This window comes from Gavialis gangeticus, unplaced genomic scaffold, assembly GCF_001723915.1.
Source record: "Gavialis gangeticus isolate Ggan-Ray unplaced genomic scaffold, GavGan_comp1, whole genome shotgun sequence".
NCBI classification, from domain to species: Eukaryota; Metazoa; Chordata; order Crocodylia; family Gavialidae; genus Gavialis; species Gavialis gangeticus.
In genome coordinates this window covers 16,392,204-16,407,167 of record NW_017729002.1, presented here as the reverse complement: position 1 = coordinate 16,407,167, position 14,964 = coordinate 16,392,204, and the positions used below count along the sequence as shown (strand labels likewise).

The following is a 14,964-nucleotide window of genomic DNA, read 5'->3' as shown; positions in this document are numbered from 1 at the left end:
CCCTTCCCCCACAGCAGACTACCAGCCAGATGCTGCTGGGCTGTGCTTCTGGTCGATTGTGTGTTGCGCTGCAGCTGCAGCGCAATGCATGGGGGGCATTTATCGGTGACATTATCAGCCAAAAAAAGCCAATTGCCAATACCATTAATTTTCCTTACATTGGTGCCAGTCTTTTCCAGGATTTTCCCTGGGACAGAGGTTAGTCTGATCTGGCCTATAGTTGTTTGGATCCTCCCTCTTCCCCTTCTTAAAGATGGGCACAGTGTTGGCCCTCTTCCAGTCCTCAGGCTTTCAGTTCTTTAATACAGGGGTAACTAATTCTGGTATAAAGGGCTGCAGTGATGCCATGGGAACTAAGTTGTCTGTTCCTGAGAATAAAATGGCAAGATCCAGGGCAAACTCTCCACCGTGCTTTGCCAGTGTACTTAGGCTGCTTTGCTGAGCTGAAGAGGAGTGGTCAGTCTCCATTGCCTATTCAGGTAGTCTGTCTACTAATACCTCTAGCAGATTTGCTGGTTAGTGCCAATTGTAGTTTGGTTAAATGAAGAAAGAAGAGTATTTTGAGGCTGTTTGGACACTTTTTGTGTAGGGTAGATTGTATTTCATTATAAATCTAATACACTAAGCTGGTGTATTAACAAAGCCCTGTGTCTTTTTTTTTCTAGTTTCCTTATGTAACCCCAGCACCACATGAACCTGTGAAGACCCTGAGAAGTTTGGTGAACATCCGCAAAGACTCGCTTCGTCTTGTGAGGTATCTTTACTCATTTAAATCTTACTTATATTGATTACAAAGGCTGGGGCATCCAGAGCCAAACCATGCATTTGGTAGTGCATAGAGGAGAAGGCCAAATAGCAAGCTATTACTCCAGTGTTGCTCTCAAGTCCATGCCAGAGGTTCAGTGTTAATTAGTAATTGCATTTTTTGTATCTGATTATTCACTTCATTTGAGCAGTCAGCATTTTTAAACAGCACCAGGGAGGCTGATGTTTCTAAAGGGTGAGTAGAGCAAAAAGCTCAGTGTAGGAAACTGTGGTGTTTGAGTGTTACTCAGGACTGTTAGCACAAATGGAAAATATTAGTCATATTAAAGCTACAGACAGATTCCTTTCTGAGCTGTATGCTTGGAAAGCTAGAAACAAATTGATTTTGGTGCAAGTCCCAGGCAAAGAGAACTGACTAATTTCAAATAAAACTGCCTCAGTTTTTTCTTACTGGCTGAAGTACAGTGTAATATCATACATTCAGGTGACTGCACCCTGTACATGGAGGGGGTAGACTAGATATTAAATCTCATAATATGTCACCGTGATATAAAGCAACAAAAGTCAAGATTTGGTCTTTGGGTTAAATGTTGTTGTGGTGTGACTAACAATTAAGCCTATGGCTGTTCTTGCTTAATACAAAGATATGGTGCTTTGGGGAGACCAGGTCCCAATGTGTAGTGCTTGTTCTTGGTCTGAGCAGTCTGTAAGCTATCTCCATATATAGCATTTTCGTAGAATTGCACAGTTGGGCTGTCCAACTGTGTTTCCCCTGCTGTGCAATCTTACCATGGCCCTGTGCCCCTATTGTGTGAGCCACCTCAAGCTCCTGCCACTTTGTAGGCTCCTGTGCAGGGCTGGGCTACATAGATCCCAGAGCCTCATGCTCCCAGGGTTTGTGGTCCTGCCCCCAAGGGTGGGGACAGGAAGCACAAGTCAGAGGATGGAGAGGGAACCTGGAGGCCCTGCCCAAAGTAGCTGAAGAGATGAGGGAAGCAGCACCTGGAAGGGAGTCTGGGGGCTGCAGTTTAAACTGCAGGATGCCAGTTGAACAGTCTTCATCTAGCCCAACTCCTGCATAGATCCTGGTGTCTCTGTGTAGCCCTCTTCATTTTACAGAAACTGGGGGCAGTACTTAGACTCCTGTCAAATGTCCAATTTGGCATATGGTGAAGAAGATTTGGTTGCCTTAATAAAGAGTGAGTAAAAAGAATTAAAAGCAGGCAGAGGTGATCAGCCTTATTTCAGCTGTCCAAAACTGTAATGACAGTCTCAAAACTAGGGAACCAGAAAGAGGGAAGTAGCACCTGTTTGCTTAAAAAATCTCAGTAAATTTCCATGTTTTGAAGATCTCTTGGCTTTTCTAGCCAAAGTATGTGTCTGCTTCACTAGAAAAAAATCCTTCTGTTTCCTCTGCAGCCAGATCTTATTTTGTAACCAACATTCCCTACTTCTCTGGTAAGCATAATACCAATGTCCCATCTCAGACACTAAAGAGGGCTAGAGCCCCACATTTGGGGAAAAGTCTTGCTGGGAACACAGGAGTTTAACTTCTAGCTTCTGGCTCTTATCTTTCACTTGCTATGTGACTTTAGATGAGTGATTTTTCTCTCTGACTTTCATCCTTTCTACAATAAGAGAAATTAATTAAATTAACCTGTCTTCCAAAGGAGTTGGGAGATGGGATCACTTCTAAGTGTGGTGTAAGTGCTTAGGGGAGTCTAGGCATGTACCACAGTGAGCCTGCATAGTGCTACCACCTCCATCAGTTGTCTGGACTTGTTCTCCTGTATAGCACCTGTGTTACAGGGCCTGGGTTAGTTCCAGACTGCTGTTGGCATTGATCTTGATACACCCTGGGGAATTATGCACCTGAGCAATTTTGTGCATAAAAGGCATGACCATGCATAATCACATAATTTTCCATAATTTAACTCCAGCAGGCTGTGTGCCTCCCTGCACCACTGTGGGGCTCCCAGTGCTCCAGCTGGGAGCCCCGTGTGGAGGCACTGAGAGCGGTGGCACACAACTGGACATCTGATAAGTGGGGAGGGGAACTCCTGCCTGCAGGATGGGGGTAGGTGTGGGGTTTCTGGATGTCTGAGAGCTGTGCAACATTGGGTTGCGCCAGCTGGCTCCATGCTTCCACATAGGGCTTCCAGCGGGAAGTCACATGTGGAGGCAAAGAGGAAGCCTGGCCTGATAGCATGCAATTTTGTATTTCTAGAGAAGGTTCAAATAGTGTTATATTAAGTTTTATTAGTGAAAAAGGTAAGTAATTTTGTATAATATTGAATTTGTCTATGCATAATTTTGAATTTTTCTGCACATAATTCCCTGGGGTGCATCTTGAGATGGGTCTGAGTGACAGATTAATGGCTGTTTCACAAGAAGATTGTCACTTTGCATTCTGCTGCCTTTCCCAGCTAGAGGTTTGACCCTTCTCTCTATATTTGTGAAAGCCACTCCCTGGTCTCTCCAGTGTGGTTAATTTGTAATTGCTGTTTACACTTGCAGATTTCAAAAGAACAGCCTCTGTTCTTAGTTAGCTAGAGATTTTCTTCCTCTCTTAGCTCCCTTTCTGGTAAAATGAGGCTGAGTTAAGTGTAAATTGGGTCTGTTTTTAAAAATGTAGTTAGCCATTTGACTTTTTTCTCTGGTTCCTGTCATTACCTAGAAGCTTGCAACTTACCTTACAGATGGTGAGGGAAGCTCTCTAGATTCCAGTTCAGAGCTCTGTGGATAGATGTGAGGAGACTTCTACTCTGGCTCCCTGCCCTCCCAGAACCTGTGGATAATGTTCCGAGCATGCCAAACCCTAAATTGTTTTCATGGTTGGCCACACGCATTTATGCATGAAATTGTTCAGCTCTGTGGACTTGCAACGGCTTCTGATTTCTAACATTAATTTCAGAGGGGAAGATGCAGTCTGTCCTGGTCAGTGTGTCAAAGTAAGATGGCCTCCTAGCCCTTGCTTCAGTCTGACTGTTGTCTCTGAACTATTTGGAGGTCTTGGCAGGAAATTGCTGGCTTGTGAGGCTGAAATCATCACAGCAAACAGAACAGCTGTGAGCAAATTGAATTCTACAGGCAAAGTTCTGAGAGTCAGATGACTGAGGAAGAATTATCCTCTCCATGTTAAGAATATGTTAGAAGTTCTGAGGAGACTAATATAGCTTAGTAGCTCCTAATCTGGAAGGAACTATCAGTTCTTGGAAGGGAGATTGAGTCTAGGCAGTGCATGCTGCATAGAAAGAGGCCACCTCACTGTGAGGTTATATTGCCATATGATGGTTTCTTTGGACTTGCATGAGTTACTGGGGTAAGAAAACTGAACAGCAGTGCACTGAAGGAGGCAGGCAGTAGTCTTCCAGGGTTTTAAGAATGTGTCTGGAGTGATTAACCTGATCCTTGAAAACACTAAACTGACATAACTGGGAACAGCAGGGCCATTTCTTTCCTCATTGGATTTGACACATAGGCCAAAGTGTCCTATCCTTTCTTTCTGTCTGTGCAAGCAGAACTCCTTGTATAGCTCTCACTGTAGCACTGCTTTATTGAGATTTTGAGCATGGAGTAAAGTGCATGAATTTGTAGATACCCAGGCTAAATGAGACTGTTAGATTATATAATCTGGACTCCTGTATGATGTAGAGCAGTGGTCTCCAACCTTTTTAAGTCGGAGATCACTTTTGGAATTTAAAAGGAACTCAAGATCTACCCTGTGCCAGTGACGCCACCACCCCCCTCCACCCTGCCCAGCAGGTAAGTTAGGGGGAGGGTGGAGGTGGAGATAGACTTACCTGCTGGGGAGGCATGCCCCCAAATAATTTTTTCTCCCTCTATGTCCCATGTCAGTGAGGGAGGGAGTAGAGCTGGAGCAGGGGACAGGCCTTGTACAGCTGGGGTGGGACGGAGCCATAAGTGGCTTGTCCAGGTGGCCGAGAGGGGGCACTTACCCTGGGAAGGCACGGGAGTTGGGGCATATGCCCCTGGAATTGCACGGGGTGGGGCAGGACAGGCTGCAGGTGCTGGCTGGGGCTGGGCTGTTCCCGGCGGAGGATGTGGCAGTGCTGGGAGCTGGGCTATGGGGAGCTCCAGCCACCCAAAAATTGTCTGTAGCCCCCTCAGCCCCCTCCCAGTGACACCGCTACCAGGCCTGATCTCACTGTGGCTGCAGCCTCTGTCAAGATCAGCCTGCCCTCCCCTGCACAGATCTGGGGCATATGGCCCCTGTGCCCTGGTGGGGAGGGCTGGGGCTGGGAGGTGGCACTGGCCTGATCCTGGTGGAGGCTGCAGCTGCACTGAGGTTGGGCCCAGCAGTGATGTTGTAGCACCGCCCGGCCTGAGTGGAGCACAGCTGTATCCTCCGCTGGGAACAATATGGCCCGAGCCAGTAGCCTCAGGCTGCGTTGGCCTGCCTTGTGCAATTCTGGGGGCACACGCCTCCCATGCTCTTTTGTGGTGAGTGCCCCCCCAGGACGAGCTGCTCACGGCTGCGTCCTGGCTCCACCCTGGCTGTGCAAGGCCTACCCCTGCTCCAGCCACAACTCCCTCCCTGACCGCTGCTGCAGCTGCCCGCACTACCCCATGTTTGGGGGGGGCACATGCCCCCACTCTGCGCATGGTGGAGGCAGCTTCTGCCGGAGGCTGGGCTTTGCGCCTGGACCCCACTACAGCTGGCCTGGGAGAGGCTGGATGCATGTGGCATTGGGCCCCTCCCTGGGAAGCTGCAGCGGGGCTCGGGGTGCAAAGCCCAGCCCACAGTGGCAGCTGCATCCGCCAGGCACAGATGTGGGGGCGCATGCCCCCTGGGGCCTCCACTTGGGTCCACCCCACTCCCCTCCCCTGGACAAGTTGCCCAGGCTCAATCCTCCCACCACCTGCTGAGCTGTGGCCCCACTACCAGACTGCTGCTGCATTTGGTCCCTGACCACAGGGGCCTTGATTAGGCCCCCTCCTCCTCCCTCCCCCACTGACTGACCTGCTGGGATGAGGGAGGGGGGTGCGCGTGCACGCAGGTGCATGCTCAACACCTCCCAGCCCTCTATCAACTGCAAGAGGTGCCCGGATCTAGCTGTTGATCCCCGATCAACTGGTTGGTGACCACTGAGGTAGATTCAAGGCACCCCTGCATAAACTTGTTTTACTCCTTTACTAATGTAATTGTGCCCTTGTGTGTGCTGGAAGCCTGTCTTCCCCAATAGTACCTACTTTGGATTTGAAGCCATCAAGAGATGATGAATCCACCATTTTTTCCTTGGTAGCTTATTCCAGTGATTAATTCCCCTGTGGTTTAAAAAATAGTCCCTTATTTTAGTTTGATTTCTCTAGCTTTCCCATGCAGGGTTGGTTCTTGTTGCGTCTTTCTCTGCTACATTAGAGAGCTCTTTATTTCCCCCCACTATTTTTCTCCTTGTTCTGGTGCTTATGCGCCATAATCAAGTCACCTCTTAGTTCATGATTTTAGTATTTTAAGTGTTAAAGTCCCTGAGGGGACACCCCAGTCTTTCAACATCCTTTTAAAATGTAGACACCAGAACTGATTGCAGCATTCCAATATCAGTCTCACTAGTTCCGTGTATGAAAATAAGATCATTCCCTTGATCCCAGGTTAATACAGCCAAGGGTTACAAAAGCTCTTTATACCCCAGCAGTGCACTGAAAGCTTATGTTGAATTGTTGGTCCACAATGAGCCCTAAATTCTTTTTCATGTCACTGCTTTCCTGAATGTTTTTCCTGCATTCTATAGGTATGACTTACATTCCTTATTTTTAGATATATAACTTTGCTTTTTAGTGGTAGTAAAACTAAAATATTTACTCAGCAAGGTTAGAACTTGCCTAGCTTACCAAGAAATTCAGGTAGCTTTGGGTGACTGCTCTGTTCTCCATTTTTTGTTATTGTGCCAGGCTTTGTGCCACCTGCATCAGTGGTATTGTTTATATGTTCAAAATCTTCTGTGGTAAGGAAGTAGTATCAGAAAACTTACTGGTCTTTGTAGAAATGTCAATGATTTCTCTCCTTTGCAACTGCTTTTTGAGATCAATCATTTGGCAAGCTTTTTATTCATTTAACATGTGCTCTACTGATATTATATAGTGCTTTTTAAATCAAACTTTTAATATCAACTAATGCTAGTTGATATTCTCCTGCCATTCCTTGAAGTCATAGCCTATCCTCTCTGTGCGATAGGACATGCTGCAAAAAATTGTCTCTGCACCCATGCACATTACATCCTGAAAAAACCCTTGATGGCTTCTTGTTCCTGCAACACACTGACCTCATGCATAGCATCCTCTTTTCCTCCGTGCACCTCCCTTTAGTGGCAGGCTTTCTTTTGACATCCAGCCCCAGGTACCTTATGCTAGTTAAATACATACACAGCATTATTTTGGGTTGTTGGACTTGAGGCATAAATGCTCTGTCGCTTTCCACAGTGCCAGTCTTTCAGTTGGATAGAACTTAGCTCTGTTGCACTGCCAACAGGAACAGCTTCCAGAGAATTCCTCTTTAGAAACTGGTTGTAAAGCATGCCGCCTGATTATAATCATCTGGATGGATGACATGGAGAGAGATGCTGTAAATCAGCCTTGGCCATCCAGGATTTAACCCCTTTATTCCTGGATTTCTCCCAGAAATGATGAGGCAGAGTCGCATGCTTTCAGCTAGATCCAGAGGTGGATCTGGAGCAGTACAAGGAGCTTCAAGGGTGAGTTGGGGACCCAGCAAAGTCAATGGCTGCTTGGCATAGCAGCAGCTAAGCTGTGTCAGTCATGCTAAGAACAGAGTAGCTTGTTGATGATCAGCTCTCTGCAGTGGAAGAAGCTATGAGAGGGTGAAGAGGTGGGTTGCTGTTAGTAAAGGCAGCTGCAGACCAGGTCCAGGGGCTGCTACTCTTCTAAGTAAGTTTCAGCCACCTAGGAAGCAAGAAATCCCTCTCATTTCTCTCCAGTTGTTCCTGATGGGACATAAAAATGTTATTGGGAACTACCAGTGAATAATTATAATCGGCACCAGAACAGTGGGAGGTATAATCTGCTCATAATTACTTGACTCTTTTAAGGGGCTAATGCTAAAAAGGCACACCATTTCTCATCAGATTCAGTCTCTTACAGTTGGCTTAATACAAGACAAATGTTGTCCTTAATAGCAGAAATTTTATTGATACTGGAAGTGAGAACATACCACCAGTCTCACCTGTCTGACCAAAGTTTCTTTGTTAAACATGAGCAAGATCTGTAGTTAGCAGCATTGATATACAGATGAACATGCAGTACATTTTCCACACTTCACTGGAGTACGGAGAGGCACTCACTGGTGTGAGCACAGAGTTGGAAGCTGTGGACTCCTGGATTTTAATCCAAGTTCTGCTGTTGACCTCATTCTGACTTCAGCAAATTCCTTAATCTTAGAAAATTAGGGTATTAGTTAGCATGTCTGCATCCTGATGCTGTTGAAATGGATGCTTGTAAAGTGAAATAAACTCTTTACCTGCTAACTATCATGACCAGGTAGAGCAGAATTTAGATCATGTGTTTGTGCTCCCAGGGGATCAGTGAGCTTTTGCCTTAACTTCAATGACAGGAGAGAGAGGCCTGTGTAAAGTGCTTTTGAACAGTCCATTGGAGGGTTTAACATTGAAGGGAGAGACGAGCTACGATTGGTTTCTTTGGATACTGGCAGTGTCCTTGGAATGACACAGCATTCAACTTTTATATTACTAATAATGCTGCATTTGTTCCCAGGACCAGTCCTGCCCATGTTTCCCATCTTGCATGCACATTCCACCTGATTATTTGGTGGTGGCTCATTGTATGTAGGGCCTTGTCACCTTTGGTTACCAATTTTAAGCAGCCAGCCAGCAGTACCAGTGGCCTAGGCTCAGCTAATGAGAAATGAGCTGTATTTTTCCTGTATATTCCCTAGTGGAGAGTGTATTTCCCATCCCCAGTCCCACCTTAAAGTTGGTACCAATTCTCTACTACAGGGGATGTCAACCAAGGGTGGGCATACCCCTGGGGGTACTTGGGAAGGCCTCAGGGGGTGCGTGACAGTGATGTGGAGAAATGGGGGCACTTCCAGTTTCACCGGTGGCACTTCTGGTTTTGCTGCTGGTTTCATTGCTGCATGCAGGGGACCTCTCTGCCTGCCTTCCCGCTCATTGACTGGCTGGGGGACTCCCTGCTTTTTGACCAGCTGCTGGGGGTACACCAACCAAAAAAGGTTGAAAACCCCTGCTCTACCATCATTGTCAGGCTGAAACAAAAGAAAGTATTGATGGGAGATGACCCAGAGAGTCATTATGAGGGAGAGGCACGGGGCAGAGTTATGAAGGGGATATTTGCACTGCTGCAGCTTCTGTTGTGCCAGTCTAAAAGATTGTTTTCTTTTAGTCTGTCAATCCAGTTTGAAATTCCTAAGTTTGAGCTTGTGATCTTGCTGTACCTGGTCATGATTTCAGCTTGGAGCATTGTTGTCATTTTATTCTGAGTGCCACTAGTAACCATGTCTTAGAAGGAAAATTTGCAACTGTATCTATTTATGTCCCAGGTGCAAACACCACTCAGTTTCACTTTGGCTGCCTTATGTAGGTCACAGCAGACACATTGCAGAACCGCAGTTATTCTTTTCTTGTCCTTTTTATTCTAGCAAGTGGCAAAAGCTGTAGTTAAGAAGCCAAAGTACTGCTTAGATCTAGGTGAACCTATGGCAAAGATCTGTGATCTCATACTAGTAGTTCTGTGGAAAGTCTTTCAAGTAGGAATGTGAGCGTATAATGTAGTGGTATTGTCTAAGGAAAGAAGAACACAAGGATGTAATGATGTACAGATTTAATTATACTACTTTAAACTTTATTTAGCAACTTCAGTTCTCGAAGCATAAAATCCCATGCCCCTGTTTAATGTCTGTGTATGTGGAATTTGTTGGAACTGTTCTGAATAAGCAGCACTTATTGCTGAATGAGGTCTCCTTGAAGATAACCTGGTTGAATAATATGTATGTATAATCTACTACTTAAATATACCATTAGATAGATGCTGTGGAGCTGGGGGTATACAAGGCAAGGCTCCCTTGGTACTCAGATCTTCCTGAGTGGTTTAACCATCTAACCTCCTGTCAGCCATATGCTACTGGTTGCACATGAGAGACTGGGATTATGCAGAAAACCTAGTATCATTATGCATCCTTAGAAGACTACCGTATTTTTGCGCATGTAGTCTGCGAGCTATACATGTTTTTACAAACACGGATGGGTGTGGGCTATACAAGGGTGTGGGCTATGCAGAGCCTTTAGAACAGCATAGCCCGTCCCCGGCTGCGGGCTGATGTCATGGCAGTGGCAAGCCCCGGCAGGATTGAGTGTGGCTGGCGACCGGGAGTGGGGCTGCCTCCCCCAGCTCGCAGCTCTTCCTCCCTCCCCTCCCCTGCACCACTTCTAGCTGGCTTCAGCTCCAGCTCTGGCTCCGGCAGGGATGCCCAGCAGAGCCTGCGCTTGAGTGCAGCTGGTAGTGGCGGCAGGGAGAGGGGCTGGCAGCTCCTCATCCTTTCCCTCCCCTGCAGCAATTAGCACTGGCTAGGGGTGGCGGGGGGAGCGGGGCTCACAGCTCCTCATCTCTCCCCTCCCCTGCAGCAATTAGCACCAATTAGCTCCGGTGGCCGTGCCCAGCAGAGCCTGCACTGTCAGGTACAGGGAATACATAGGTGCAGTCTGTACACAGACTATTTTACAAAAATACAACTTTCCGTGGGTTATATCAGTATGCAGGCTATATGCGTGAAAATATGGTACTCATTAAAGTACATATATAAAAGTACCATTTCTACACAACACTTGAGTAACTGTGGGTGTGTTGGTTACTGCGCTGTGCATGTGGCACATGGTTAGATTTTGCTTTGTTGCTGTAGTGGTGCGCTATACCAGGGGAGTGCACCATTATAGTGACATAGGTGGTGATCATGTGTAGACCCATGTGATTGCTATGTAGATGCATCCTGTGGCACTCATTGCTGCAGGATGTTGTTGTAGCAAGGAACTTAGCAGGATTCAGAAAGTGATTTGAATTTGCATGGCTAATGAGAGAAGTCACAGTGACATCAGGAGGGGTAAAAAGGTTATAAAGAATATAAAAGTTCCTACTGTAGGATGAAATCCAAATACTAGTTGAGAATGTTGAAAAACTCCTTAATTTTCTGTTACATAGTTTATATCAGAACGCTGGGTAGAGGTGATATCTTTTATTAGACTAACTATATATTTTATATCAGACCTTCATCTGCTGTATGATACTAGCTGATGAAATAGGCTGCTGGACTACTAGAAGAATGGATGCTTAGAAAACAATAAAAATCAATTTAGTGACCCCTATACCCCAGCATAATGCAACAGGAAGGGGATGTAATGAGAGTGAAGTAATATTTTAAGTTACATTTTTTTTTTCCTCCCAGTGCATTTCATCTTTTGTCTTTCTTAGATTATGAACTTTTCAGCCCAGGGATAGACTTTTTGTGCAGCAACAAGGTTTGTGTAGATGCTTTACAATGATAGGGTTAATCCCACCCCACAACAACAAAAAAAGTTCAAGTTCTTGGCTCCTCTATAGCCAGTGTCCTGCAACCCTCATTCTTCTGGTGTAGCAGGACTGCATGAATAGTCTAGAAAGGTCTACCAAGGTTGCTGCTGGATTATCCCCTGCATTGGAGTTCTTTAGGGCCATGCCTCTGAGATTTGTGATTTAGTGTTGTCTCTTGTGGCTCATATGTAATGTTTAGTATGTTGTGGTTCGTATAGGACCAGGAACATGAAATCCCTTCGTCTTGAACTGGTTGACTATGAGATCAGTTGATAGTTTTTTTTTCCTATGACTTCAGTACCAGGCATATCTAGTAATCTTAGAGTGAGATCCATCTTCTTTTTGAGGGAAGGTGTCCTCCTCTTGGCTTGGAGTGCTTCTCTTCTCCTTTTACATGTTACAGGTATTACACACAGGTTAGGTTAACAGGATAATTGCACAGTTACCTGGAGACCAGCTACATGTGCAAAGTAGCTATCATGCCATGAAAAGCTGCAATCAGCTATCAAGTTAGACCTCAAAGATGTGTACTAACTTTATAGCTGGTTGCTATAAAGCTTTAATTTACACATGTAACAGGGTCTTCCCTGTGATAGGGAGTCCTGCAACTGGGGAGACTTTCAGCCCCAGCAGCTCCCAACTCAGGGTCCTGGCAGCACCCCACAGCTGCTGGGACCCCACATTGTGCCTCCTGGTGCCAGAATCCAGCTGGGTCCCAGCAACTGTGGGGTGCTGCTGTAATTTTTGAGTTCCCAGAGCACATGACCCCCTGGGGCTGGGAGATCATGGCAGCCACAGTTGGTGCACTGGGCACCTCCATGCCTGAGAGACTCCCAGCTACAAGAGCTTGCTTCTTGGTAGTGCAGGTGGAGCACTGGATCAGGCTTCTCTTGCACTGGCAGTAAGGTACAATGAGATCTAATGCAGGATCCCACAGTCATGCCTTCTGCCATACACATGAGGCATGGCAGGAGGCACGATTATGTGGATCATGCATTGGATCCCATTGTACCTTTATCTGCATGTGTAGCCCTTAGTGAGGCTCATTTTTGGGTTTACTCCAGAAACAGAGTGCCTTGGATAGACTCAGTGGGGTTCCTTGATGTTAGACGGGTAAAAAGAAAAGTTTTCAATATTAGAAAAATCTTCCTGCTAGCAAAATCTACTGGGAGTACAGAGTTTCTTTAGACATGGTAGAAACCCCATTGTTAAGTCATGTGGACAAAGCACTTGAGTCCTCTGTAGAGAACACTCTTGGTGCGGCCTTAGGAAATGACCTACTTAGTGTCTTCCATATACATGACCTACTTAGTGTCTTCCATATATATCTGGTCTAACTCTCTCTGTCTCTCTCTGGTTTGCTTATAGGTACAAAGATGATGTGGACAGTCCTCTGGAAGAGAATGGGAAGCAGAAAGTCTTATACAGCTTAGAATTCACATTTGATGCTGATGCCCGTGTTGCCATCACAATCTATTGCCAGGCTACGGAGGAATTCATCAGTGGTATGGCAGTGTAAGTTCTGGGTAAAAAGGGGTGCTGACAAATTACACACATCTGAAACTCATCTCTCTTATTCTAGTAACAGTTGAGAAGAATATTCTGACAGAGGCTGGAAAGCAATGGTTCTCCTTTTTTTCTATTGTATTTGCTTTGTTCATTTGATAACATTGTACATTAGTTACTGTTTCCTCTGCGTTATGCAGGTCTTCCATGTGGGGTAGGTGGGGGAGAAACCTGAAGTTGTTCCGTTTGTCAGGCAAACGCAAGGTGTGATACAGTGGAACACTTGTCATGCCTATGGGGGTGCTTCACAACCAGCTTAATTCTCACCAACTTCCCCAATTAAGGACAAGCCTCTCACTTGTCTACTGTGGCTTTTACTTCAGGGCCTAAGTTTCCACTCAGGTAGACTTAATCAGTGGTCCCATACACCTGGTTGAAGTGGCGTTTTTTGAAGTAAAAGCTGCAGCAGCAGCAAGAGTACTTTCGTGGCCCTGCTCAGCTCTTTGTTGTGGCTCTGTTTACTCTTAGCTAGTTGGCAACGCCTGATCTGGGGGAGGCATAAGGGGTACGTGCAGAAGTGGGAGCCTCCCTGTGCCCCTGAATGTGACCCATGGCTCTGTCCCATGACCTGCACCGGCCCCAGGGCCCCATTCACCTCTGCCCCACTCCCTCCCTCACTGTGGGGGCCTCAGTCTATACCCAGACTCCAAAACCATATGTGCTATTAACATGTTAAAAAATTGAATGTGAACAATTAATGCATTAATTTTGTGCATTAACTATGATTAATTGACAGCCTTATAATTTATTTTAATAGGCAGGTGGGAATGAGTCTCAATTCCTTCTACATTTTTTCATCTGATGATCTTTGAAAAGACTCCATCCTCAGTACATTGACTGTACCGATCCACATATTTCTATTAAGAAGAAGCATCTGAAAATCTAGTCAGTTAAGTTTTTAAAAAATCACTTTAAACACTTTCAAGTGCAGTAGAAGTTGAATATTATCATCTTCAGCCATAGAGAATATGGGGAGTATCAACATCCTTTTCATAACCACCCTTTAGGTATTTGATGATGGTTATCAACTACATGTCCCATCTTTTCTTCTCTAGACTAAGTAATCAGAGTTCCTCCAACTTTTTCTCATAAATTGTCTTTCCCAGATCCCTGGGAACCTCTTTTGTTACTTGTTGCTGAACTGTAATTTCTTCATGTCTGTCTTGAAGTGAAGTGCCCAAAATTAGGCAAAAGAGTCCAGGTGAGGCCTCACCAGTGCTGAATAGAGCAGAAGAATCATTTCCTTTGATTTGCAAGGAATTCTCCTGTTAATACACCCCATGTTGTGAGCTTTTTTTGCAACAACAGCATGCTGTTGGCTCATAGTCATTTTATGGTCCAGTGTAACCCCTAAGTTCTTTTCCACAGTACTGTAACCAAGCCAGTCATTCCCCAGTCTGTATTTGCGCATGTAGTTTTTCCATATGAAGTGCAGAATTTTCCAAATGTCCTTTATTAAAGTCCAGTTGCTTAACTTTTACCATTTTTCTAATTTATCAAGATCATTCTGAATCCTTATCCTGTTCTCCAAAGTGTCTGGGATTCCAGTTCCCTTTGGTGTCATCTGCAAATTTGTTGAACTTACACTCAGTCCCATCCTCCAAGTCATTAATGAAAATATTAAACTACCCTGGATTCTGGACAGACCCTGGGGGTGGGTGGGGAGAACCCTGCTGAATATCTCCTGTCAAGTAGACATCATGCCATCGATGACTTCTCCTTGAGTACAATGATTCAGCCAATTATGTATCCACCTTAGAGTATTTTCTAGAGCAGGGGTTTCAGACATACAACCTCTGGAGACATTTCCTTCAATCTGCATCACTCCTGATGGGTGTGGGAATTGCAGGGTGGGGCCTGCTGCAGAATTCAGGGAAACAGGACCCCATTGTCAGTGGCCTTTGGGGACAAGGGAACAAGCAATGGCTACCACCACTCACCCTCGTGCTGCTCTTTGCCATGCTGCCACCAGGTCTGTACCCCTCCCACGAGGAGTCCTAGGGTCTGGATCCTGATCTAAGGGGTAGGTTGAATATGAGACCACCCCTGTTCTAGGAT

The 14,964-nt window shown here is 45.7% G+C and overlaps 1 protein-coding gene across 8 annotated transcripts in view; it reads left to right on the top strand.

Annotated features, from left to right (window-relative positions):
* MGRN1 (mahogunin ring finger 1) overlaps window positions 1-14,964 on the top strand; it is a 213,561-nt gene that overhangs the window by 61,998 nt on the left and 136,599 nt on the right. For all 8 annotated transcript variants that reach the window (XM_019507531.1, XM_019507529.1, XM_019507530.1 and 5 more), the window contains exons 3-4: window positions 666-754; window positions 12,709-12,855. In XM_019507531.1, the coding sequence (XP_019363076.1) occupies window positions 666-754; window positions 12,709-12,855 (236 nt within the window). The remainder of the gene's footprint in view (window positions 1-665; window positions 755-12,708; window positions 12,856-14,964) is intronic.